General features: G+C 38.4%; 2 protein-coding genes across 9 annotated transcripts in view; both read left to right on the top strand.

Annotated features, from left to right (window-relative positions):
* The window catches only part of LOC113050627 (sushi, nidogen and EGF-like domain-containing protein 1), a 40,880-nt gene extending 19,297 nt beyond the window's left edge, over positions 1-21,583 (top strand). For 5 of the 7 annotated variants that reach the window (XM_026213805.1, XM_026213809.1, XM_026213808.1 and 2 more), the window contains 31 exons: positions 2,870-3,157; positions 3,432-3,572; positions 3,693-3,855; positions 3,974-4,099; positions 4,424-4,537; positions 4,983-5,096; positions 5,699-5,812; positions 6,484-6,534; positions 6,631-6,738; positions 8,792-8,884; positions 9,483-9,614; positions 9,945-10,064; positions 10,261-10,377; positions 11,368-11,511; positions 12,498-12,671; positions 13,294-13,407; positions 13,538-13,651; positions 14,248-14,361; positions 14,614-14,730; positions 15,625-15,912; positions 16,153-16,336; positions 17,801-17,913; positions 17,992-18,270; positions 18,363-18,495; positions 18,591-18,673; positions 19,517-19,615; positions 20,051-20,167; positions 20,524-20,611; positions 20,713-20,804; positions 20,987-21,017; positions 21,100-21,582. In XM_026213805.1, coding sequence (XP_026069590.1) covers positions 2,870-3,157; positions 3,432-3,572; positions 3,693-3,855; positions 3,974-4,099; positions 4,424-4,537; positions 4,983-5,096; positions 5,699-5,812; positions 6,484-6,534; positions 6,631-6,738; positions 8,792-8,884; positions 9,483-9,614; positions 9,945-10,064; positions 10,261-10,377; positions 11,368-11,511; positions 12,498-12,671; positions 13,294-13,407; positions 13,538-13,651; positions 14,248-14,361; positions 14,614-14,730; positions 15,625-15,912; positions 16,153-16,336; positions 17,801-17,913; positions 17,992-18,270; positions 18,363-18,495; positions 18,591-18,673; positions 19,517-19,615; positions 20,051-20,167; positions 20,524-20,611; positions 20,713-20,804; positions 20,987-21,015 — 3,963 coding nt within the window. In that variant the 3' untranslated portion in view covers positions 21,016-21,017; positions 21,100-21,582. Of the gene's footprint in view, positions 1-2,869; positions 3,349-3,431; positions 3,573-3,692; positions 3,856-3,973; positions 4,100-4,423; positions 4,538-4,982; positions 5,097-5,698; positions 5,813-6,483; positions 6,535-6,630; positions 6,739-8,791; positions 8,885-9,482; positions 9,615-9,944; positions 10,065-10,260; positions 10,378-11,367; positions 11,512-12,497; positions 12,672-13,293; positions 13,408-13,537; positions 13,652-14,247; positions 14,362-14,613; positions 14,731-15,624; positions 15,913-16,152; positions 16,337-17,800; positions 17,914-17,991; positions 18,271-18,362; positions 18,496-18,590; positions 18,674-19,516; positions 19,616-20,050; positions 20,168-20,523; positions 20,612-20,712; positions 20,805-20,986; positions 21,018-21,099 lie in introns of those variants that run through there. The other 2 variants (XR_003276790.1, XM_026213810.1) reach the window with 2 other exon arrangements.
* Positions 21,584-24,486: 2,903 nt separating this feature from the next.
* Positions 24,487-25,918, top strand: part of LOC113050626 (tyrosine-protein kinase RYK-like) — a 45,563-nt gene continuing 44,131 nt past the window's right edge. The window contains exon 1 of one of the 2 annotated variants that reach the window (XM_026213804.1): positions 24,487-25,135. In XM_026213804.1, coding sequence (XP_026069589.1) covers positions 24,916-25,135 — 220 coding nt within the window. In that variant the 5' untranslated portion in view covers positions 24,487-24,915. The remainder of the gene's footprint in view (positions 25,136-25,918) is intronic. The other variant, XM_026213802.1, reaches the window with a different exon arrangement.

The following is a 25,918-nucleotide window of genomic DNA, read 5'->3' as shown; positions in this document are numbered from 1 at the left end:
CATTTACTCTAAATCACACTTTGGTTCCTGTCAAGGGTTTGTATCTGTCAGTGAACTGTGCTTGCACTTTCCATCCCTCCATCTTTCCACCTCTCCCGCTTTTCTCTATTTGTCTTTTCTTTCATTCTCCTGCTCTCACAGGGCTCTTTTCAATTGCCCTAGAGTTGTGGCCCTTCTGGCTTCACTCTGCTTCTCCAAGTTAACCACACTTTTGCCACAGCACACTGATGCAGAGGTGGGAAGACTGCGGTCGGCCAATTAACCAAGCACCTGAGTCAGGCCAAACAAAACTTCTTCTACTGTTTTTACAGCAAAGGCCCCAGAATTATGATTTCCATACGCATGGGGAGGGGAGAAGAAAGACCATGTGTCTGACATTGCCTTTGTTGCTGTTGCTGCTGCCAGAACTGGGTATACCTGTAGATGAGTGAAATCAAGGGATAGGGAAGTTGGCACTAGGGAACGAACACCTGGAGAGGGGTGTGACTGTACAGGTGCTAACTGACTATCATAAGTTAGCATTAGACACACATTACCATTGTTGCTCTGTGCTGTGACAATCTGACATGGGGCAGAAAGGATGAGTTAAGAAAGGGTTTCAAATTTTGAGTCTGTTCACAGGAGAAATATTTAGTTAAAATCTCTGACCACTTATTTATTACATTTAACCTACCAATTCCTACCTGTGTGCGACCAACCTCTCTACCTGTTACTTTTAGATGAAACTTGCGCTCCATTAATCCCTCCTATCTTTCCTCTGGAGTGTCTTCCTCTCTTCCATCACCTACCCATTTCTCCTCTCTGAACGCAAATGCAGCAACTGACACTTTATGCTTTACTTTAACTTCTTGTCTAGACAATATATGTCCTCTCCAGTCCAGCATGGGCTAACCCTTCTAACCCCTGATCATATGATGTTCTTCATGTCTTTGCTTTCATCTTTCTCTGCTCAAGTCCATACTGCCAAATCTTCAACAAGATGCTACAGACACAAGTAACCACTTCAAAACATTTCATTCTCTACTCCCCCCCCCCACCACTTCTATAACAGTTGATGATTTCACCACATTCTTCACATATAAAACTAGAACAATCAGTAGTCAGTTTTCTGCTCCACAAATAAGCAAACTTAAACCAACCTGATCCATGCATAAAACTTCCCCCTTCTCCTTCTGTCCCCTCACTGAGGTAATAGTAACCAAACCAGTCAGGCTTCAGGAGTAGCCATTCAACTGAGACGGTGCAACTGTCAGCATGGATGAAAGAATATCACCTACAGGTCAACCTTGCAAAGACTGAGTTTCTTTTCTTCCAGGCCACTCCAATTCTACAACATGACTTAACAATCCAGTAAGGTTCATCAACAATTATCCCATCAAGTTCGATCAGAAATGATCAAAGATCAATCCTTGATGATCAGCTGACTTTCAAAGACCACATTGCAAAAACAGTTAGATCCTACAGGTTCTAGATTTGATTGCATAACATCAGAAAGATCAGGCCCTTTCTAACAGAGCATGCTGCACAACTTTTTGTCCAGGCCCTTGTCATTTCTAGGCTGGACTACTGCAATGCTCTTCTGGCTGGACATCCATCATGCACAGTCAAACCTTTACAAATGTTTCAGAATATAGCGGCACTACTGGTCTATAATAAGCCCAAAAGAGCCCACGTCACACCTCTCTTTATCTCCCTGCACTGGCTGCCAGTTACAGCTCACATCAAGTTTAAAACACTGATGCTTGCATATGGAACAGCTTCAGGCTCAGCACCTGCCTACATCCACTCACTCTACGAATCTACATTCCCTCCAGAAGTCTGAGATCCGCTAGTGAGTGACAACTCATGGTACCATCACAAAAAGTCACAAAATCACTTTCCAGAATGTTTACGTTTTACGGTCCTGGCTGGTGGAATGATCTTCCAACCCCTTTCTGGAATGCTGATTCCCTGACATTCTTCAAGCGACAGCTGAAAACTCACCTCTTTCGTCACTATCTGACTTTTCTCTTTTCTTTCATCTTTCTCTGTCTAGCTTGTACTTATTTGAACAATGCATGAAACTTGATATGACGAGCACTTCCTTTGTCTATTTGCTTCTTTAAGATTAATTGCTTGATGTATTCCCCGCTTTTAAGTCTCTTTTGATAAAATTAATAAATGGAAACCGTGAACTATTGAGGAAAGTTTGGTTGCAAAACCTACACTTAAATGATGACGCAGAAAGCTATGGAATAATTTCACACACCCCTGTTGGCCTGTTTAGTGAATTTGCATGCAAATTCATTTCAGATGGATAAAACTGTGCCCCTGTGAGCAGGTTTCTTCTATATCAACCTGGCTGGAAATTCACCAAAAGAGTAGACTCAGTCAACAGAGCAAAGCCAGAGGTCAGCAAATCAAGGGTTGGGCTCTGTGATTACTTTAGAGGCACTTTGTCTTCTAAAACCAGTTCTAGTGGACAAGAGAAAAGGGCAGGTGTGTTAGAATGTGCCTGTTTCCACTTATTCCCAGTCGGCATGTTTCATCTACTACAAGAGAAACTACAAGAAACTGAATTGTCCTAAACTTTTTGTAAAATCATTCGATTTTTGTTGGTCTACAACTTCTTTCCATGCATTACTCCTGAGTGAACCAACCCAGTCTCTGTCATCAGGTATACTTGTGTGTGTAAAGAATTTCATGGCTATGAAATATGTTATTTGTGAAACTCAGAAAGTGAACGTCCAAACATGCAACTCATAGTGTAGGAAAGCTTCAGCAGTGGAATCTGGGAATGAGTGCCAGGAAGGTATGCTGAAGGGAACCTTTGTGTTCTGACTCTGCTAACCCTGCACTTGTACTTGCTCTTCTTTTCTGTATCTTCAAGGTTAACAACAATGGCCTGGTGTCTTTCCTGAGGGAGGTGTCCCAGTTCACCCCAGTGGCTTTCCCTATTGCTGGAGACCGCAGGGTAGTGGCTCCATTCTGGGCAGATGTAGACAACCGACGGGCAGGAAAAGTTTTCTATCGAGAAAGCAAAGATCCTACCATCCTGAGAAGAGCCACTGCAGACATTAATCATTACTTCACTGAGTTCCCTATGTTTGTCACTACATGGGTGCTGATTGCTACCTGGCATCAAGTCACATTTTTTGGTGGCAGCTCAATAACTCCGGTACCAAGTTTATTTCCTTTAAACTAACAACACCAGTGGCATTTTTATTATTTTCCTCTAAAAGAACTTCTAACACAGGGTTTCCCAAGTCTGACCCTCAAGTTTCACTGTCTAGCAGAGTTTATCCTTGTTAAAAATCTAACTCTGAAGGTCGGTGGACCTCAAGGGCCAATGTTGAGAATTCCTGATAAGTAAATGAGAGTAAAATTATAAGTAAATGAAAATTATGAATACTGGTTGTGGCAACTGACTTGTTCTCTGCTCTTCTCTAAAGGTCAATACATTTCAAGTAGTTCTAATCACAGATGGTGAGCTCTCCTTCACCATCTTCCAGTACCACAATATGTCTTGGACAACAGGGATGCATGCTACCAGTGGTGGTGACCTAGCAGGCTTGGGAGGCATAGCTGCACAGGTAAGGTCATTGCCTTTACTCACGCTGGTTTTCAATTTTGACTGGAATGACTTAATCTACATTAAAATGTGAAAGAATCCACTCTGAGAGAATGCTCCCCCACTTCCACTCTCTTCCTAGGCAGGTTTTAATGCTGGTGATGGGAGGCGCTATTTCAACATCCCAGGCTCTCGGACAGATGATATTGTTGAAGTTGAAACCACCACAAATGTGGGCTATCCTGGTCGTTGGGTCTTTCGCATTGATGATTCTCAGGTGCAAGTGGGCAGCTGCAATGACTCAGGTACAACTCCAAAGCAAAGGGGGAAAAAACAGCGTATCCAACAAATTAGAAAACATGATGGACAGTACATATAGGAGAATATCAGTCTGTTTAGATACTTTTCCATTGTCCTCCTCAGCATCGGTCTGTGCTAACTTAAGGCCCTGTGAAAATGGTGGCCGTTGCATTGATGACTGCATCACTGGAAATCCCTCTTTCACTTGCTCGTGTTTGGCTGGCTTCACTGGACGCAGGTGCCAGATAGGTAAACCAATGATAAAATCCTTCCATCCCTCACAACCTGTACTCATCCTCTGTATTTGTTCTTGCCAGGAAAGAGAAAGTCAGCTTATAAAAGCAGAATTCCACCCTGCAAACCAGGGGGACAACCTAAGGGACAGAATTTCCCCTGGTCACATCTGTATGTAATATGCATAGAGTAGAGTCTATCCAATGTTTTGTTGTGGTCAAATCATTACCTTTTCCTCCACCCCATGCTTCTTTAGGATTCCCTCATGTTTTCAGTCCTGTGTGCACATCTAATACAAGTCACATGTAATATTTGTTGCTCTTTTGTGTGTTTCAATAGAAGTTGACGAGTGCTCATCATACCCCTGCCAGAATGGAGGCACATGCGTGGACAAGATCAACCACTTCATCTGCCTGTGTCCAGTGGGATTCATAGGGACAACATGTGAAACAGGTAAATACCCAATTCTTCAATTATTGGACTCCAATTTAAATTATGCATTGTATGTTAGCTCAGGAAAAGAAAATAAATATCTAATATCAATAAGAGCATTTCTACTAGGTCCAATGTGGGTTTTTTCTCAAAAAGTTGTCCAATGAGGACTAAAATAGCATGTGAAAATGGATGTGAGTTTTGAACTCAGTAAGCACTTCTTTTCGTGCCGTGGCCTCTGTCCTCACTGATTTTGTCATCCCCTCCTCCCTTAGCACTCTGCTGGCTTCAACATCCTTCTCGTTCCCACAGTTCAGCCTGCAGAGATGTATCAAACCTCTAATACCTTTCACAGCCAGAAGTGCATAGTTTCAGAGTGAGAGGAATGGTGTGGAGGATATATTAATCAGCTGAATAAATATCTAGTGTGTGTGTGTGTGTGTGTGTGTGTGTTTATTGCCTACAGACATAGACGAGTGCCAAGAGACCCCATGCCTCAATGGAGCACAGTGCACACAGGGTTTTGGCAACTTCACCTGCATATGCCAAGCAGGTTACACTGGGTTCCTATGCGAGTCAAGTGAGTATGGATATTGGGAGTGTCACTGAAAGGCCATGACTTTCTCCAGGGAACATTTCCTTTTTTCCACATTAGGCCCGCACTTATTCATTTGACAGATGGTGTTATCTAGACTGACTTCATGAAGACTGCTATAGTACAATACTTTTAAGGGCAGCTAGTAAATGGAAATATATTAGCAGTTACTTTGATTTCTTTCCCTGTATTTTCATTTTGGGTCAAGATTTATGTTCCAAATATTCAGAGTTCTCTGAACAGACCTAGAAATGACTTTTTATGAAAAAACACTGACATGATTCCTGTGCTTAACAAATTGGGCTTCCCACAATTGAGGTTACAGATGAAATGCAAGCCCAGTTGGGAAGTACTCTGGAAATGAACCTCTGGCCTTTGCATATATTGAACCCTTGTTTCAACATTAGACCAGATTACTGTTAATACTAGACACCTGGTCAATGAAACCATACACCTGCTTGAACCTTCATACATCTGCACATCTTAAGATATTGCCTAATTCAAAACCAAGCTGCTCTAAGGATTGCTTTTCTCACACTGACAAATTATTATCTACACTGACAGTAATCTTATGTTTTGGAATCCAGATATTAATGAATGTGCATCCATGCCATGTTTAAATGGAGCTGTGTGTGAAGACCTGGTGAATAACTACACCTGCACGTGTACAGCAAACTTCACTGGAAGCCACTGTGAGACAGGTGTGCTTTTACTCTTGAGTTCAACCCACCATAACACTTTATAAATGCCAGCCAACACATTATCTAATCTTTGTTTTTGTTTCCCTTTGCAACGGGAAACATGTTTAATGATAGAAGATGTATACACAGCCAGCCACCTTCTTTCCACTTTATATATGGCTAGCTGTAACATTTTTCAACTGGGACTGACAAAGAAATTGAAAATGAATAAAGAAGAGGGAACACTCTGATATAACTATGGCTTCAAACCACATGTCTGACTTATTGGACTGCAAAATAAATCAAATGCATGGTCAACTTACGAAAAGAAAACTTCACCCTAGTATCAAACAGAAGCTTGCATTTCTCCAATGTCCAATGCTTTTCTTAACAAGTTGTCTAACTATAGTTTCAGACAACATGTCTGATTAATTGAACTGATTTCTTTGCAAATAATGTCAGCATTGTTATCAGACGCTTGGTCAACTCTTGTCTGAGGTTGAAGTGGCTAGACCAGCCTTTTGAAGACTTTTTTTTTCAATGTGATTTGGTTGCAGTTTCATGGGTTTGCCTTAATTTCATTTAAGAGAGATCACTTTTTAAATTGTTTTGTTAATGTGTTAGATCATGCTGCCCAAGTAATACCCACAGAATATACTATAACATATTGTATTTTACCCTACCCTTTACAGAGTTACTTTTCATGGAAAATTCCTCAATTACTGATGCTGCAAATCAGACAGGTATGTAAATGTTCTTCAAGTTCCTGCTAAGCTTTACCTCCATTTCTTTTTTTTAAAAGATCATTATTCCTACTGCATGTAATATTTCACTTACAGTGCCCTGCGATGGAGAGAGTTGTGAAAATCATCGAATCTGCGAGTACATTGGCTCTGGAAACTACAACTGCACCTGCACCCCAGGTTATTACGGTGACGATTGTGAAGGTACTGGCTAATTGAATTATTTTATACCACTGTCTGAAGTCCAATTATGATGTTTGTGTGGTTTTTACATTCAAAATCATAAAAAATCAAGTAATAGGCTATTTTCTACCCTGGTTTTGTGGCCGGCTCGAGAAACGCTCTGTTTTTATGGGAGCGCCACATTGGAGACTTGGAAGTAAACGTCCACTTCTCTGATTGGATAATAATTTTGCCTTGTAAACTTAATAAACTAACTAACTGTGTGTCTGTTTGCCAAGCCACATCCTTCATAGTTGGAGCCTTCTGTGACTTTGGTTCGACATGGACACATAAACAGGACATATTAAGCGATCTCTAACAAAGCAATAGTGACACCAGGCTACAAATATTTTTTTACTCACATAAGTTTGCTGTGCCATTTCTGTCGGATCTAATATAAACAGTACAGCATTGCTTTTTTAATCTCAGTCTCTCTGCAAATCCAGTGTCCACCTGTGTCTTGTTTTGAATCTGAAGGAAGGTATGCAGCGACTGTGTTGGAATCAGGGTGAATGTGGGTGATTCAGTGGGCGGGGCTACAGAATTAGGCTTTGATATTCTTCCATGGAGGAGGTGTTTTACCTATCTATTGCCATCACATTCCTTGATCTGGCATTCACTGGGTCTGGTGTCAATAAAAGCTTTTATTGCAGTAACAAGGACGTTTTCAGTTCTGAAACTTACAGGATATTCGTTTAGTACGATGACCTCTTATATATCAAAAGCTCAAGTAAAAGTTGATTTCTCAATTCATGACCCCTTTAATGCATAGTAGCTACTCTCCTCAAATAATTAGGCAGGAACATGACACACAGGAGAAAAGGCAGACACCACTGTCCCACAGGAATTTGAAGCACTGCCTGAGGAAGACTATGCAGCCATGATGGACGAGCATAATTATCCAAACCGATGCAACCTCACTTTACTGCTCAGACCTTGCAGCATGTTGCTTGATGTTGCAAATAATTGTTTTATGGCACTTTTTTACTACTTTACCAACAAGAGGAAGGGCTCTTGTCTAGACTTTAAAGGGCCTCTGTTTTATGAGACGGTCCTAATGTTTGGAATTCACTTCCCTGCAACAAAGCAGGTGAGATTTATTTGGATGCTCTAACATCCAACCACAAATCTTCAAAGACTCAAGTTATGACAATGATATGAGGTTCAACATCCTCATATTCTGCTCTATCTTATTTCATCAATTCAGTCAGAGTGATCCCTGCTCCCTGGGTCACTGTGTACACTGAACACTTTGTGCCCCTATAGATTTAAAAGTACATTGTGAGCTATAGCAAATTCTTCCTACTCTTCCACCTGGAGCTGAAATAACCGTCAACTCTTACATAGACTCTCCTAAATCTCCAGAATACCTTCCTGTCTGGCTTACTTGGAATGTGTAGTGGAAAAAGTCATGCAGACCTCTCAAAAAGAGAAGGAAGAGGCTCACAGGCATAGCCTAGGAGTTTCTAATTGGACACTGAGATCAAAGAAACCGACCTTATGAAACTACAAATGAAAATGGCTTCAGTGAATTAGCAACATATTAATTGCCCCCGAGTCCAAAACATGTAACATATTATCAATTTATCGAAATTAACTAAATAAACAATCAAACAAAAACAAAAAAAACTTATACAAAGGCCCCTGGAGTTTTAAAGGAATTAATGTAACAATGATATAGCAAGTTACTTTGATCCACTGTTGATTACTTTGATCCACTGTTTGGATCCACCTGTGAAAATAAAACATCTTTCCATACAGAAAGCTTTATAGAATACTGACTTACAGTCATCAAGAACACTGAACTCTGTGGGAAAATGTTGGGAATAAAGTACAAATCCCACCACTAAACTATATGCTAAACCACGCACACACACAATGTAACATTCCCACATGTGTCAACTGATTTGACTGATGTGAAGTAAGAGTAACATATTACAATGATTTGAATGATTACTTATTCAGAAATGCTGACCTTTTTCCAAAAGTGTCTCTTTATCTGTCTCGTTCTACTCTCTTTACATCACACCTACAGAGGAGTGTCCCTGTCAGAATGGAGGGCTTTGTGTTGATGTGAATGGCACCTGTGAATGTCCAACAGGCTTCACTGGACTCTACTGTCAGCTTGGTATGTATTAACTGCAAACAAATACAGAATTGTTTTTTTTTTTTCCTTTTTTCAAAGACTTTATCAAACTAAAGGTATGTGATGTCCAGTTTTATATGCGGTTTGTTTTTAGGACAAAAATTCTAATTTCTGATATTTGATAAAACAGCTTATCTTGCTATACTGTTTAAAGGCTACTTGATATGATGGTAGAAAAAAAAGTGTTCTAAATTCATGAAGTGCTTTTTTATCTTCAGGACAAACACTCAGCATTACACATCAGCTACATATCCGTTAAACACAAGTAATTGATAAGTGACTATTGAGGAACTGTTCTGTCACCAAAGCTGTCCCACCACTAAAGTGGTGGTTTCTCTGTACTATGTACAGTTGGCTAACGGTGGAACAGTTTGCAATTATACTGTACTAAATTATTTAGTTTTGAAAGTTCACCTGTCTGTCAGTCAAAAGGTACATGCTTTATTGATTACCAGAGAAAACTGTATCCATCTGAAGAGTGTGGGCAACCTTTATTCAACAAAAACATTTCAAAAGTAGTAGTACTGCACACATATTTGTATAACAATTAAAATCTGTTATTTTTTGTTTTACTCTTTAGAGGTAACACAAACCCCCTGTAGTAACAACAGACCGTGTCCGGATGGAGGTCCATGCTTAGAGTATGGTGGCACGTACCTCTGCACTTGCCAAACTGGAGCTGACTTTGATCACAAGGACTTCTACCCATATGGTAAGAGCCTTGGAGAACCTTGAAGCCATGTGCTAAGCATGGTCTCCATGACAAATAAACACATACTGTGCCAGGTTGTCAGGATGGCGAAGGTCCTCAAAGCAACTAAGGCTTCATATTAAGTAAATGAGAAAAGAAAGATTAATTTGTATGTTGAAAACGTTAAGAGAATGTTTCAACTTGGCTAATGAAATACACAGAGGATCTATGCTATGGTGTGCATTTAAATGAAATCATTCCAACACACTCAAATAAAAGTAACTGGTGATCGTTTAAAGACGATGACCTGCTGTGTAGGATCGTGGTGAAGGGTGTGTGTGTGTGTTTCAGTACAGCCCCGATCGGCCTGTGATTCCTCACCGTGTCAGAATGGAGGCTATTGCTATGAGAGAGATGGAGGCTACATTTGTGAGTGCAAGCATGGCTACAGAGGAAAGCATTGTGAAATAGGTATGTTACATCTGCTATCCGTGTTAACATTTTTTTCTTGCATGCTTACATATTAAATGGTAGTCACATCCACTGAAGTTCAATAATTTTGCATCATGTTGTTTAATGCACCATATTTCCATTTTGCATAAGTAATTTTACCTACTTGCTGGTGGATTAAGCATTCTTCCTCTTTGTTTTTTGTTTTTTTCCTCAGTCAGATTAAGTATCTGTGCCTCTAGTCCCTGTCGTAATGGAGGCTCTTGCAAAGAAGAAGCTGACAGCTACCGATGTGTCTGTCCCTTCCGTTTCACAGGGAAGCACTGTGAAGTGGGTATGTGTTTAGTGTCAAGACAATTTTCTTGCAATATGTGGTTTTCTGGCGTGAATATAAATGTGTGAAGGAAATTTCGATGATGTTGTTTAAAGAGTCCTATTCATTTGATAAGCATAACGGCCCTTTCATACCAAACATGTTACATGGGAAAATTTTGAATAAGAACAATGTTTTTGTATTTATGTATTTTGTATTTGTTTTTATAGAGCTATTCAAACCAGTTATACATCTGCCTGCCAACAAAACAGTGTTGTTGTTATTTTGGTAAATGAATTTTTCCAGTTGAAATGAAAGTTGCCAGTTTGTATAGTTCGGGTTTGCTAAATGATTGGTTTACTTTATACTTTTAGTAAAATGTATGTTCATGTTGCACCCTCTATTGTAGTGGCATGGATTCATTTCACTTTTGGTTTGGAATTCGCTTAGCTTTTTGTGTTTTGTTTGCCATGAAAAGGCTTTAAGTGTGCAATGTTAAATTCTCAGCCAGCTGGGAGCACCCAGGGGATATTACAGTTCTTAGTCACCCTTCCTTTCCTCTTTTCTGGTTAAATGGAAGAAGAGTGTAATCTACTTTTCTTCATGTTTGGAAAATGCCATTTCCGCACACATACAACTGCACAAAGAAAAAAGCTCTTCAAAGCCAAGACGCTTTTCATCTCTGGATTTTCATTATCTCAACTTTGTCCCACATCAGAGTTGTGCAACTGTTTGGCCTTGTGTAATGATCCAATTTGCTGGAGTTTGTTCAACATTTGGATTCCTCACATGTGGGAAAAACAACTTGCCCTGGCACATGCATGAAAAGCTGTTTCTCTTTCTCAGTGCTACTGTAATGATCAATGATTTTTCACACATGTTGACCTCGTTTTGACAAACACATGGCCATGCTTTCTTTCACAAATAAATATGCACGGGCACACTACGTGCACATGTGTACACAGAACTGTAAAACAACTGTTATTAAAATATCCAATGCTTTATGTTTAGGAAAGCCAGATCCTTGTGCCTCCAGTCCCTGTCTGAATGGGGGAACATGTTTCCACTACATCGGTAAATACAAATGTGAGTGCTCCCCATCCTTCATAGGAAGACACTGCGAGAGCAACAGAGGATCCAGTCCGGCATTGGAGGGTAATCAAACTCTGTTTTACCTCCAAAGTACACTGAGCTGTTTGCCAACACAACAGGAATCAGAAGCACACACAGCTTTGTGGTAGTCAATATTCATTCATTTAGGTGTAACTAATATGCATGTTAGGAGGAGAACAGCAGTCGTCTATCTTCATTCAGATGATGCCAGGACGAAGCAGCAGGTGCCAGTTCCTGCAGTAAATCTGGGTTGCGTGTCACCTCCCCAGAGATGAAGCTGGATAAAGTCCTCAGTGCATTTGATACTCTCTTCCTGAACAGGGGTTATAACTCTTCTGTTTCAGGCCTCTGTATTACTGTTGATTCTACACAGTTTTCCACAAGGTGCAGTTAAATTTGTGTCCTGCTGTTCCACGATAGGATGAAATACCATCAACTAAACCATTTCACAAAAAAAGGATGTTTTTACAGCTTCTCGCTATTTATGAATCTGCTCGTGGCTGTAAATGTGGTTCTTTATGTTTTCAGGAAAAGCAATAATTTTTTCGTAGAGAGAAACAAATGTCTGTTGCTGCCACTGCTCATTTTGTTTTATAGTGTTTCTGACATTTTTTGTTTGCAGTGTAGGGCTTTGTCACTGCGTTTGCTCTTTAAGTGTTCTAATTAACTAAATGAAAATCTTCAGCCTTAGTTGGATGAATTCTTTCTCTCGGTTCGAATTTTTTGCTGCTTCTACTTTTTTTTTTTTTTTTTTTTATAATAGCAAATAGCTTATACCTTATGTAAAATACATTTATATTAGTAGCTTATATCAAAGTAACATTCATAATGTGATGTAATCATTTATCAGAAATAAGTCTTAAAATTATTTCACAAACCTGACTCGTTGCCAACAGGCTGTTTGTTTATATTATTTGTCATAATTATTATAATTATTTCCAACCAACCTGAGTTATTGAAAAACTATATAAAACAGCACTGGCACACTGAAAATGACTTTTCATGCTCACTGTTTGTGCACACTGCAGGTCCAGACTGTGGCCCCCCTGTGAAAATCAAGCACGCAGAGGTACAGTACTTCTCCACTGCTCCAGGCTCCATGGCTTCGTATGTATGCCACCCAGGCTACACTCCACTTCCAAGGGCCACCCAGAGCATCTGCAGCAGCCAGGGGTCCTGGAGCCAGCCTCCAGTCTGTGAAGGTTAGTGGAAATTCAAAACCCTTGTTGTTCAAAGTTTTCCCAAGACTGTCCTGCCCTGAAACCAACATTCCAAAATGGGCGGTTGGTTTGGAATGCTGGGAAGAAGAGCTGACGAGCCTACAAAATGTCAAACATACATAAAGTTTGTATAGCGTGTCAGGGTGCTGACAGAAAGTAGTCTGGCCTTGGTATACAACTCAGAGTTTTTAAACACAAAGCAATTCTGCTGTCTCTCTGTGGGACATAAAGCATGATGCTGCTCTGGCAACATTAGCTACTACATCATTTGTATCACATTAAATAAATAGGGCAAGTACACAGTGTGACAAGGCAAAATCCAAATACCTGGATTTCTGTTCATGTTGTTGTTAATTGACACCAAACCATGGATGGGGCTCTACAATAAGTGCTTCCTGATCAAGAACATGCAGTATTATGCTTTGAACGCAAAATGTGTGTATTTATGTAGTGTGTGGTGTGTGGTGTGGTTGTGCATCAGGTTTTGTTTATGTGTGTGTGTGTGTGTGTGTGTGTGTGTGTGTGTGTGTGTGTGTGTGTTTTCCTGGTCCATGTACTAGGGGATTTGTACATGAGTGACTCTCATCATCCCCTTTTTCCCCAGAGATAAACGAGTGTTTGTCTGATCCATGTATGAATGGGGGAACTTGTCGTGATAGGATAGCCTCCTACCTGTGTGAATGTGAAGATGGTTTTAGCGGACAGCGATGTCAAACAGGTAACACACTGCATGTCTCTTGCTTATTCTTAATTCTTTATCTTCCTTCATATTGACATTTTTATGTATTTTAGGTTTTGATATAGTTCAAACCTGGCTTAAGTTCAGATTTCTTTGAATGTTTTGACAGACATTGATGAATGCCTTTCTGAGCCATGTAAGCACGGAGGTACGTGTGAGGATCAGCCTGGCTCTTACTTCTGTCACTGCCAGCAGGGCTATGCCGGACAGGACTGTGAGATAGGTAACATCATCAGGAATATGTTCACTACTTTTAGGGTTGCAAAGGGGTGGAAGATATCCGGTGAACTTCCGAAAACCTTCCAAAAATTCTGTAAAGTTTGACATTTTCTGAACTTGCAACCCTGACTACATTGACTTGTGTTTTGATGTCTTACAGACTAGAATCACAGTGGACTTAAATAGGCTTTTTTCCCCACTGATCAACAGAACAATACTCTTTCAAAATGTGATCAACATGATCTTAAAAAAATATAAAAATGTCAGAAATGTGAAAAGATTAAATAATTGCTCTTTTAATATATGACTAAATCACTGAGGCAGCTGGTAAAATCAGTTTTAAAAAATCAAACAAATCCCAGTTAAACTATTGGTGACACTGTAAAACATCAAAATGGTTTTTGTTGAGCCTTGATTCCAGCTTGTATCTGCAACTGTTTTTGTCATTCTGCATGATCTGCTTTCCCCTTTATTCTGACTTATAGTACATCAGATTCAATACACAAAACACTTCACACCTACTCTATCACCTACAAACAGCCCTGCTGTCAGAATGAAGGATTTTCCATCTTCTGATACAGATGTGTGTTTGTTCTGCAGAACAGGATGGATGCGAGCCAAACCCTTGCTTGAATGGAGGTGTATGCCGAGGCTACAGGAGGAACCATCTGTGTGTGTGTAAAGAAGGTTATGTTGGAGACCACTGCCAGACATGTATGTTAACACATTATTAACTATTATTCCTGAAAAAGTGCACAATACATCACAAATAAACAAGAAGTATTACAAACTATTACAAACCTGCTGCCTTCAAGCTCAAAATAGTTTTCTTGATGTGAATAAAATTATAATTGTCAGTGAAATCCGTGTACCCTTCCTCCACTTTCTGGAAGTCTGAGGTATTATATATTAGTTATGTACCTGTCAGATATGTAAGGTCTCATCTGGTCCTATGTTGCCGTCTAGTGGAGAACCCGTGTGTCCTGCAGCCGTGTGGAAACCGGGGCGTCTGTAGGAGTGATAGAAGGGGGAACTACAGCTGCGCCTGCTGGGTGGGCCACACAGGGAGAGACTGTGAGAGAGGTCAGCTCCTGATCTTCCATTATTCAAAATCAACTCATATCCATTCATATCCAAGAAACTAGCTATTAAGATAGAATGGAATTCAGAGTTTGGGTGTTTTTACTAGCAAAGCAATTTGTTAAATTGCTTCCAGGGAAGTTATTAATTATTCAGAGACATGGGAAGTTTGTTACTAGTTAAAAAGGTAACATTTTAGAATAATGGTCCATTAGTTAATGTTAATTAAGTTTCTTTAACATGATCTAAGCAAGAACATTCCTTCTACAGCATTTATTAATCTTAGTTGATAAATGTATTGTGCATTGTTTGTTAATGTTAATTCATAAATTAACTAACATTAACTAATGGACCATTATTCTAAAGTGTTATAGACTAAAAATATATGCATTCTTTGATCTGTATTTAGTATGTATGTATTGTATTCATAACAAATGAATTTTCCTTTCATAGTTTAGAGCTGTCGTTTATTATCCTTTTAATTCCAAGGGTTAATTCCCCATTGTCCACAAGAATATTTGAAGAGCACCCATGTAGGCTAACAGGTTTCCAAATATTAAATTAAGTAACTAAAATGATTATAATTAAAAATGTTAATAATATAAATGTATTAAATTTCATAATTACAAAAGTTTTAATAGCTGAATATTCTTCAGGGATCCCTATTATTTAACCAGTGAATTTACATTTATTTATTTTACTCACAATTTCTATTATTTATTTTTTTTCTGTGCATAGCTCGAAACATTTAAATTATTTAACAAAATATTAAAACACCATGGGCATTTTATCTAGAAATCACTTTTAAAATTAAGCTACCTCATACTACAGCCCACTAGTTAACAATCACTGGAGGGTAACTGAGTTATTTATAGCCAATACTTTCACTGTTCTCAGACCTGTTGCCTCCATCTGGCCTGCATGTGTTGCGGGTAGAAGAAACTGAAGTCGAGCTATGCTGGGATCAGTCCGATGCCACTCAGAATTTAATCAGCGGCTTTGCTGTTGCCTTTGCTCCTGTTGGTCATGGACCGAGGAAGACAGATTTCCTGGAAAAGCAGCATTCTACCTATGTACTACAGGGCCTGAACCCCGGACAGCTTTACAACATCTCCACCTTCTCCGTCAAACGCAACACCAACAGCAATGACATAAGCCAGCCAGCTTTCGCTCTCATCCGCACAAGTGAGAGCTCCCAATTTTTCTTCTGTACCTACATTGGTGATTATGTCATATCCTGTTTCCTTATCACAATGTGACAGCAGGATTGCAATATATGTTTATTTATTTAAAAACCATTTTTTTACATGTTTATTTTATTTAGGTCCTTATTATTTTTCTCAGTTAATAATAGTGCTTAATTATAATGTACATGTAGAGTATGTAGAGTATTAACTCGCATACTCTTCTCCTGTTGTGTCTCAGGGCCACGGAAGGTGGAACAGCTGGAGGTAGTGAATGTGTCGTCCTCTCAGGTTTGGCTGCGGTGGCTGGTGCATGTTGGCCACCATGCTGGGGTCAGTCAGGTTCGGGTGTCCCTGGTGCCTGCAGATGGTAGTGGAACTCGCACAGCTGTGCTCAATAGCAGCGTCACAGAGTACACCTTTAGGTCAGTCATGACACAGAACAAGGTCAGCACATACACGCGGTAAAAGAAAACACAAGTCTGCATAGTGCATAGTGATTCTTTAAACATTTGCATAATGTCAATCTCCATCTTGTAGTAAGAACACGTTTTAGCCACTAGAAAAATGCTTGCCTGTATTTTTCGGGGCAGAATAATAGTAAAGAAACTCAAAATAATTTAAATATACTCTTTAAAAAGTGTTCACGAAATGTGAGTACATGATGACAGGATTTTTGATTGAAATTAACAAGACAAAAATGTAATAAGCTTGGTAATTAACTATTTACCACAGAACGGAACAAAAAATAAACTATAATCAGTTCCACTCTTATGTTAACCTGCATAGTTGTGTTTTCTTAAAAAACTTTTTTTTTTTAATTATTTAATTAATTTAAATGATTCATAAATAAATAAATTACAGTTAGTTTTATTCCTTTTTTGGTTCTAATTGGTTCTGCAATGATAACTTATTAATTGCGCTAGAGCAGCACGTCAGTTTTGGCTGCAGTTTTTCTATTTTGTAAATGCATGTGAGAGCTCTTATTGTGAATGATTCATCCATGTACGTGTTTAATTTTTTACGTTTAAAGATTTAAAGTATAATAATATTATTAGGAAAATTATTAACATTTAGTAACACATAATATTTCAATGTGAAATGGTGACAATGTTCTTTTCATAAGCTTAGCTTTAATGAAATATTTTGCCCCAAAATGAAAAATCTTATGATCTAGCCTGTGACAACCTATGACAAACAAGATAAATATTTTTTATTTTTATTCTTCTCTTTTAGGTATATAATACAAGTTGTTGTTGTTTTAACCAAAACCAGTTGTAAAGTTTTCTTTTAGCCAAAACACAACCAAAAACAAAGTTTCAATAATTAAATACGTGTAAATGAACTCTTCAGGGTGTGATGTTCTCAGGTGATACCTTAGTCAGGTTAGACACCATATTGAATTTAGCATGGATCATAAACAAGGCTAAAAGGAATAGACAGTCTTTTGCAATTACACTTCAATCCCTCACAGCCTCATTTTCGATCCTGTCAAAATTAAAGTTCTGTTGAACCAATCAGAGTAAATTTATTTCGCAACAATGTGCCTCTTGATATTTCAGGTGAAGCAATTTTACATTTGCTATTGCTACTCTAACATCATTTTTGGTCATGGTGAATTGTGTACACCCTGCTGACATGTTTACCTGTTGTAGTTTATACATGTGTATGCATGTCATCATTTAATGATTTCAGCCTTCCCAATTAAATTCTGAATTTGAATTTTTCACGTTTCTCATTTCTGAAAATGTGGTGCATCACTAACATAGACTGTATGAAACACTACATACAATTATACATTTTGATAAAACATTCTGAGATCACCTAAAGGTTTAAAGTATGAAAAATAAAAACACATATTTTACTGATTAGTTGTGTATAACCCACAGCACATTGCTCCCAGGTCAGATGTACACAGTAGATGTAGTCACACAGAGTGGTCAACGCCCTGAAGACTTACCATCAACTAGCAAATCTGCTGGGCCACTCCACTTCTGGACCAGTGAGTATCTCTTCAGCTCTGTGTTACAAACACATGCGCCTCTGAAGCAACACCACATTACATTGTTTTCTCCATCAGGGCCGCTTCCACCTCAGAACCTTTCCCTCTCTCACATCACCCCCACCTCTGCTCGGGTCACGTGGGACCATCATCCTCGGAGTCTTCCAGATGGTTTTGTGGTCAATATTACTCGAGGCCTGAGCACCCGTAGCCGCTACCTACCTGATGGAAGTTTAGGGACTTATACACTACGAGATCTCATTCCAGGCCAACATTACCGACTTGCCCTCACTGCTTTACGCAAAATGGGCAAGGACAACATTCAGAGCATCCCTCAACACCTTGCCTTCACCACACGTGAGTCGCGGAGATTTAAGATGACTGCTTGTCTGCAGATTGCAAAGATGTCTTTGTCATTGTGACCCATCTGTGTATCGTGTATTGCACAGAACCAGTTCCAAAGGGCCAAAGCAGAGGTGACAGACTTAAGGGAGGACAGGACTACCAGATAGGACAGACCTTGACACACGTTCAAGACGGAGGCACAGATGACCACACAGAACTCCTCGAAGAGACCCAAAGGTATAGCACTGTATAAATGCAACAATGCAATTATAGACGCTATGCTGGGAAGCCATGCATAGAATTATGAGTTCTGTGTTTGTTTTCTCTTTCAGATATACAGAGCTTATTGACAGAAGAGGGAGAATCACAGCTAAATTTACCAACCTTCCTCATAAAACCATCAGACACCACACAAGTCAGTAATTAATTCATGTATAATGGTAATGTATGTTGTTATGTTGTGTAAAATTTTTATAAATTATAATAATTATTATAATAAATTATAAATAATAAATATTATAATCAAGTTATGTTGTTTTAAATTATTTTAGATGAACAAATATGTAAAATAAATGAATGTGTTTTATAAAAAAAAAAAAAAGAAAAGAAAAAAAACATTTAAAGTGGGAAACTTGAGAAAAAAATATTTTACATAATATTTCCTAGGGTTGTCAAAGTTAACTTTTTAACTGAGGATGATAAACACAATCATTTTAGGACATTTGCCACATTTGATATTATAAATATTATTATTATTAATTCTCAGAAATCAGTAAGATTAATTGTGATTATTGTATTAGTTTTAATGTTACTAAATGTGTGTATAGGGTACACTGTTAACATTACAAAATAATTATTTTTCAGAAAATATTTTAATAATTTGATGTGGTTTTAGTAGCTTACAATGTACTTCAAAATAAAAGTCAGTTAAAGGGATACTCCACCACAAAACGGGTTTGGAATGGCATGTGGGTAAGTGATTTATGACAAAATGTTAATTTTGGTGGTGGAGTAACCCTTTATTTAATTTTGGAAAAAAAGAAAAAGAAAAAAGAAACAGCTTAAAGCAATATTATAATGTATTACCAGTATTATGCTTAATATTTTTTTATAAAGCATAAATGGGTCACTATATATGAGAATACTGTATATAACTGCTTTGATATTTTATGAAGGGGTCCCTTGCATAAACAATTTTTTAAATCCCAGTTTTTATTTAACTTGATTGTTAATGTCTGCCACTGTCTCTTTTAAACAGAGCCTGACCCTCCAATCACATTAGAAAGGATGGAAGAAACCACCAATAAGATAAGTCTAGCTCTGGAAATTCCTGAAGAAGTGACAACGGGTAAATCTGGTAGGCGATCTTTCAATAAAACACCATAAAGATTTTTATGAGACAAGGGAAAATTGTTGATTAACTTTAGACAGAGAGTTTGTGGTTCTTAAAACAGGAGAATGGTTTAACAGTTGGAGGTATTCAAACTAATTCAAATGTAATTGGTCCCAGCTGAGAGAAAGACTTTGGCAAAATACCACAGCATGTATTCTGAATAGTCTTCAGCATGACAGTCACTATAAACAAACCACATCTATCAGCAGTCTGTTATGGTTTAAGCCCCCCAAAACGTCACTTATGGCTGTTTCAAAATTCATATTTATGCGCATGTGATTGTGTATTTAAAAGAGCAGCTAAATAAACCCAGACATGAAAAAGCTGCAAGCTCGCCAATGTTTAAACTAAGCATTGTGTTTATGTGTTTTTATCCAAAAACATTTAATTAAATTTCAGAGTCATCCCAAGACTGCAGAACTCAGCCCTGCCAGAATGGAGGAACATGTGCGCAGATCAACGAGTCGTTCAGCTGCAACTGTGCCGCTGGTTTCAAGGGCAGACGGTGTGAGCTATGTTAGTATAACCATGTCTGTTCATCCACAAGCATGCAAACACACACCAGTGAATCACTAATAAATGCCAAAATGAAGAATTTAGCTTGAGTTTATGTATTATTGTTTTCGTTTATTATTTATTTATTATCCCACCACCTAGACACCAGAATCTGTATTTAACCAAAATAATTTAAAAAGCATCAGTCTGAAAAAATAATAATAATAATAATAAAGTAAAATAGTCTTTAATTTCACTATAATTTCACAAAATGAAAAATATTATATCTTTAGTAGCTTTCCCTGTAATAAGATCTTTAGTCAAATCTACCTTTTGTGTTTTTTTCTCCTTTTTTTTTTCTACCCTGTTGTATGCAGATTGTCAGCGAGTACCTCACCCATGTACTCGCCTTTACTCCGAAACAAAGAGTGTGCCTGTATGGGAGGATGGTGCCTGCCATTATTTGTAAGTGTCTGCTGTCTGGATACATCTGTTGTCCTGTTATAGGTCCTGTCTAATCCAATAGTTGTATCTCTTTTTTGCTGAGTACATGCTTTAACCCTCAGGTACAAAAGGACTTATAAAGTTCAGCAGGATGTTTGTTTTCGAGAGATCTGTGAGCCTTTGCTGTCTAAGAAAGTACTGCTCAAGACTCCAAGTACGTATAATGTATAAAACATTATACACAGTTTTTCCATGTTCCACTGTACTTAAGGAGATGTAAACATGTGGTGGAAAGTGACTTTGTTAATATGCACAATTTGTATCATGGCACGGATGGGAGTATTAATGCTGTGTATATGAATTAAACAACCTTTTTTCCCCTTTCTCTCTAATCAGACAGAAGAACTCAAAAACAACAACAATAATGGTGAGTATATTTTATTTCTCATAGAAATGGAGAAAAACATATTGCCACATACTGAATGTGTTTGATTTTATTTCTGTTTTAGGAGGCCAAATCAATGACAGCTTTGGGGAGTAATTGCTTCTCTTATTCTTAGTTTAAATGAGGGTGCATTACCATTGTTGACCCTTTTTTTGCATCACTGGTCACCTTTTATTGGCTACATTGTCCTATGGATGTATATTTGTTCATTTACAACTCCAGATCTGTAGATGAGCTTGACCATATGATTTAGGAGTTATCTGCATCAAATAGCATACCTCAAATGTAAATATTATGTGATATTGACATCTAGTGGCCATCAAGTCCCTCAGGGAATTTTTTTTTGAGTAATTTTTAATGTTGAGTTTTCAAAGCCTTCAAGTATTTTCATTCAACCATTCATTCAAACCTGGTTCTCTCCTACAGCAAGATCACACAAATTACTGGAAAGAAAATGGCATACCATTGTTTCTGTTTATTTAACAGAAATCTTTCTGCTAGCTACTATGTAAATAGTGTTTATAGTCTGTTTTTGTAGTTGAATATTTTAATAATAAAAATGTTAAAACTTCATGGTCTCTTCATTTTTACAGAAAAAAAATACATAAAGCTTCGGTGGTAGGGGGTAATATGAAACATGCATAGAAATATGTAAGTAATTTTAAATGATAAACCTTGTTTTGGGGCATTCTTATTCAGAAATCTACAGAAAACAGATTTGCGTTTTATGGAAAAATAACCGATGAGGCTATGCTAGACCGTGAATTACCACAAGGTGTCGCAACTTTGTAAAATAAATAAAATGCTAAGAATCTTCTTTTTATCAGGCAAAATTTCTTGGGACTGTCTGGCTTTGTGAAATATGCATGGTCATGGCCAAAAGTTTTGTCAGTGACATATATTTTGTGATCAAATGCATTTTAAATAATTGCTAAAAGCTTCATTGGCCAAAAAATTAACTTTTCACAACAAAAAAATAAAAAAATAAAAAAATAAAAGCTAACATTAATTACCTACTCATTTCAGCAGCACATGTGAAAGTGTGAATGAGAACTGTCAGGTGAGATCACTATCATATAATTAGATTGTAAGAGCAGACTGATTGCTGAAAAGGAGGTACGAAAGAGAAGTGCTTCCAATCATTGTGTTCTTGTTAGCAATGGTTACCTCCAAAGAAGGTAATGTGTAGCTGTCATTGCATTGCATCAAAATGGCCTCACATGCAAGGAATTGCTACAAGACTATTGCACCTGAAAGAACCATTTACCAGATCATCAAGAACTTCAAGGAGAGAGGTTCGACTGCAGTGAAGAAGTCTTCAGGATGTCCCAGCAAGCACCAGGACAGTCTCCTCCTGAGGAGTCAGCTACAGAATCGTGTCACCAGCAGTACAGAGCTTGCTCAGGAAGAGCAGCCGGTTGGTGTGAGAGCATCTGCAAGCACAGTGAGGCCAAGACTTTTGGACAATGGCCTGGTGTCAAGAAGGACAGCCACTTTTCTCCAAGAAAAACTTCAAGAACAGACTGAAATTCTACAGGATTAACAAGGATTGGACATTATTTTCTCTGAAGCTCCCTTCTGACTGTTTGGGACATCTGGAAAATCGTTTGTTCTGAGAAGCAAAGGTGAACACTACCATGATTCCTGTGACATTGCAACAGTAAAGTATCCTGAGACCATCCATGTGTGGGGTTGTTTTTCAACCAATGGAGTGGACTCTCTCTCATATTTTTAGCCAAAAACACTGCAATGAATAAAGAAAGGTATCAAAATGACCTGCAAGAGTGATGACTTCCACCGATCCATGAGCAATTTGGTGATCTGTGAATTTTCCAGCATGATGGAGCACCATGTCACAAAGCAAGAGAGATAAAGTGGATCAAATATCATTTCACTGAAATTTTGGATCCGTGGCCAGGCAGCTTCACAGATCTCAATCCCATAGAGAACCTGTGGTCAGTGCTTTAAAGGCAAGTGGAAGAGCAGAAGACCACAAATCGTGATCGACCCTGAGAACTAATAAGGCCAAGAATGGATCTCCATCAGTCAGGATTTGGCCCAGAAGTTAATGTCCAGTATGGCAGAGTGAATTGCAGAAGTTATGAAGAACAAGGGTCAACATTTAAATACTGACTCTTGTATATTATTTATTTTTGTGCCTATAAAAGCCTTTAAAACTTCAGTATACCATAGAAACGTGGAAAAGTAATCACACAATTTGTCACTAAACTTTTGGGCATGGTTGTAGTTATGGATCTAGCCCACTAAACTGCAATTCTACAGTCCCAGGTAAGTGGTGACAAAAAGCAGATGGCTACAGATATCAATTTCCTGGTCTTTCTTCATTTAGCCTTTTTAAGAAAGCACTTAAACCAAGAAATGGACTGCAGTTTGTGCATTTATGCCATTAGATTGGATTCAGCTTTATTTTCAGTGTGCACAGTATACAACTACAAAGCCAATGAAATTATACCTTTTCAAAAGGTGAACTTTAGAACCTTTTTAGGTACTAATATGTGCATATGTAGTAAGTACCAATAATTACAAATGTGTAGCTTTATTATTATTATTATTATTATTATTACCCCAGTATCCGCTTTTGTACCATTAGTTGTTTTTTTTTTTTTTTTGCTTTTTTTTCTGCAGAAATGAAAATAGCAATATGTCTATACATTTATATACAAAATACTATCATGTTCTATTAAAAAAAAAAGTGCATAAGTATAAGGCTGAGAAAGTAAAGACCAGCTCAAGACAAGGTGTGCAAATAGAGAACAGAATTTTAGAAATGATAACTGGGATAGAGTCTATAATGAGCTTTAACATGGTTTCTTCGCATATTACAAACAACCATCTGCAATTTAAGGGAAATTTTTTTTTTACAAAGGTTCTTGTACATCCATCAAATCTGTATCAAATATTAATTCTTAGTGACATCATTAGTGATAAAATAAAAACCCACCTTTTTATGTGATATTAATTTCAGATATTATTTTTGAGATGATATCTTCAGTCTTTTTCAGGTCACAGATTCCTCACTGTATTCCATGGCTATTTTAATATAGCCTTTATTACATACTTTTTACGGCTGCATTTTAAAACAATAAAATAGGCTACATATATTGATGTACAATATTGACGTCAAAGTAGCCTACATTTTAACTTTAATGGAACATTCTTAACTCCTTTTGTTTCTTAACTTTCACTTTGGTTTAAGTTAACTTGGCATTTTCCTTTAACGCATTTAACGCGTTTAATATTTCAGGAAAAAAAGAGTTTGAGATCAAACGGATTCAACAGGCAGTAACTGGCCTAGGCAAAAGCTTACAGTTGTCACCTGACTGTATTATTATCATTACATTAAACACACACCACTCCAGGAGCGCGCCCGTAAACGTCCGTGCGTGCGCGCACTAGTTTTAAACTACCTCCCCCTAGCCGCCCCCTACTTCAATGAAAACTGAGATTGCGGGGGGGTGGAAGAGACCATGAAAGGACAGAGCTGGACAGAGACACTTTAATGGCTGTTTGTTTGGGGTACTGTTAATATTTGTGGCTTGTCCCTCGACTTTTTATTTTAAGAAATAGAAGCTAAGGACTTTCTCCCAGAAGAGATAGAGCGGTCTAATAACGTCCAACTGTCCCGCTCGCGCCTGTGCGCTCACTGAGATTGAGCGCGAGCTAACAGAAGTTAGCTGGACAGCTATCGGCGGCGGGTCGGGTGAGGGGGACAATACGGAGAGGAAAGAGGGGTCGACAGAGAGCGTCGTCATCAAATCTAGTAGCATGTCGCCCTCGGGAAGAAGTAACTCGAGTTTTGGATGAGGTTCCGTGGCGCAGTTCGATCGCAGAGACTTTTTTTACGCGAAGGTGGGTTGTGATGTTTCTGCCAGCGCGGGGCTCCGGTGGAGGCGCGGTGTCGGCGGTGTCCCGGAGTTGGCCGCATACGGTACTGTGGAGGCTGGGGGGTTTCTTTCTCCTCCTGTTTCTGGAAGGGGCCCGATGCCTCACCAATCCGAGCAACACGCTGGGTACAAACAACAACAATAGGCCGAATGTGAACGTCTTCATGAGCGAGGAAGAGGTCAAGAAACTCTTGGGTGCGTATACTTTGTTTCCCCGTCTGCTCAACTATGTTCCTGCCCTATCCAAAGTTTTTCTTAGAACCAGCATTTTTTGCCACTCTGTCAAATTAACTGTATTTGCTTCTAACTAACTACTAAAATCCATCTCGTGTGTCTATTAAGTGTCCAGAAGTAAACAAGTTGTTTTAAACATGCTCAAAAACTGCTGAAACTTTGTTGCTTAGCTCTCCATATGTTAGCTTTGATAGGCCAAACAATCCGCAGCGTCTTTGTAATCTCTAATCAGACAGCTTCTGCTTAAGAAAAGCTTTAATATCTTTATTGAAATGTCACAAAATGCACATGTGAAATTATATTTATGAGGTTTTTCTTCAGCAAGCTATTTAAGAAATATAAAAAGCGAATGGGTTTGTCATTAGATCGAAACTGGTTGCTAGAAAGTTTTCCAAGTGTATTCCGAAGCTTTACATGCTTGTGCTATAGGAAACCATAATTATGTGGTGATTTGTAAGGTCTATATCACACACATGCACTAGATGCAGAGCAGAGGTGTATGAGCTGATCTCAGTCATTCATGTTCATCGGTGTGTGTCAGATTTATTTGACAGAAGTCGCACAATGGAGTTTTCCTTTTTTGCTTTGTGTCAGGCCAGTCAGTAAACACTGAAAATGCAAGGCACATCTAACTCTGGAAATGATTTGGTGCTGATATTTATATAGACAAAAGGCAATGAATGAAATTCTGTAAGTTTGTAACCAGATTTAGAGCTTTTTATAACAGTATAATAGACCAACTTT

Source organism: Carassius auratus, chromosome 31 (assembly GCF_003368295.1).
Source record: "Carassius auratus strain Wakin chromosome 31, ASM336829v1, whole genome shotgun sequence".
Classification (NCBI taxonomy): Eukaryota; Metazoa; Chordata; class Actinopteri; order Cypriniformes; family Cyprinidae; genus Carassius; species Carassius auratus.
The sequence above is the reverse complement of the archived record's forward strand: the minus strand, read 5'-3'. Positions and strand labels throughout refer to the sequence as shown.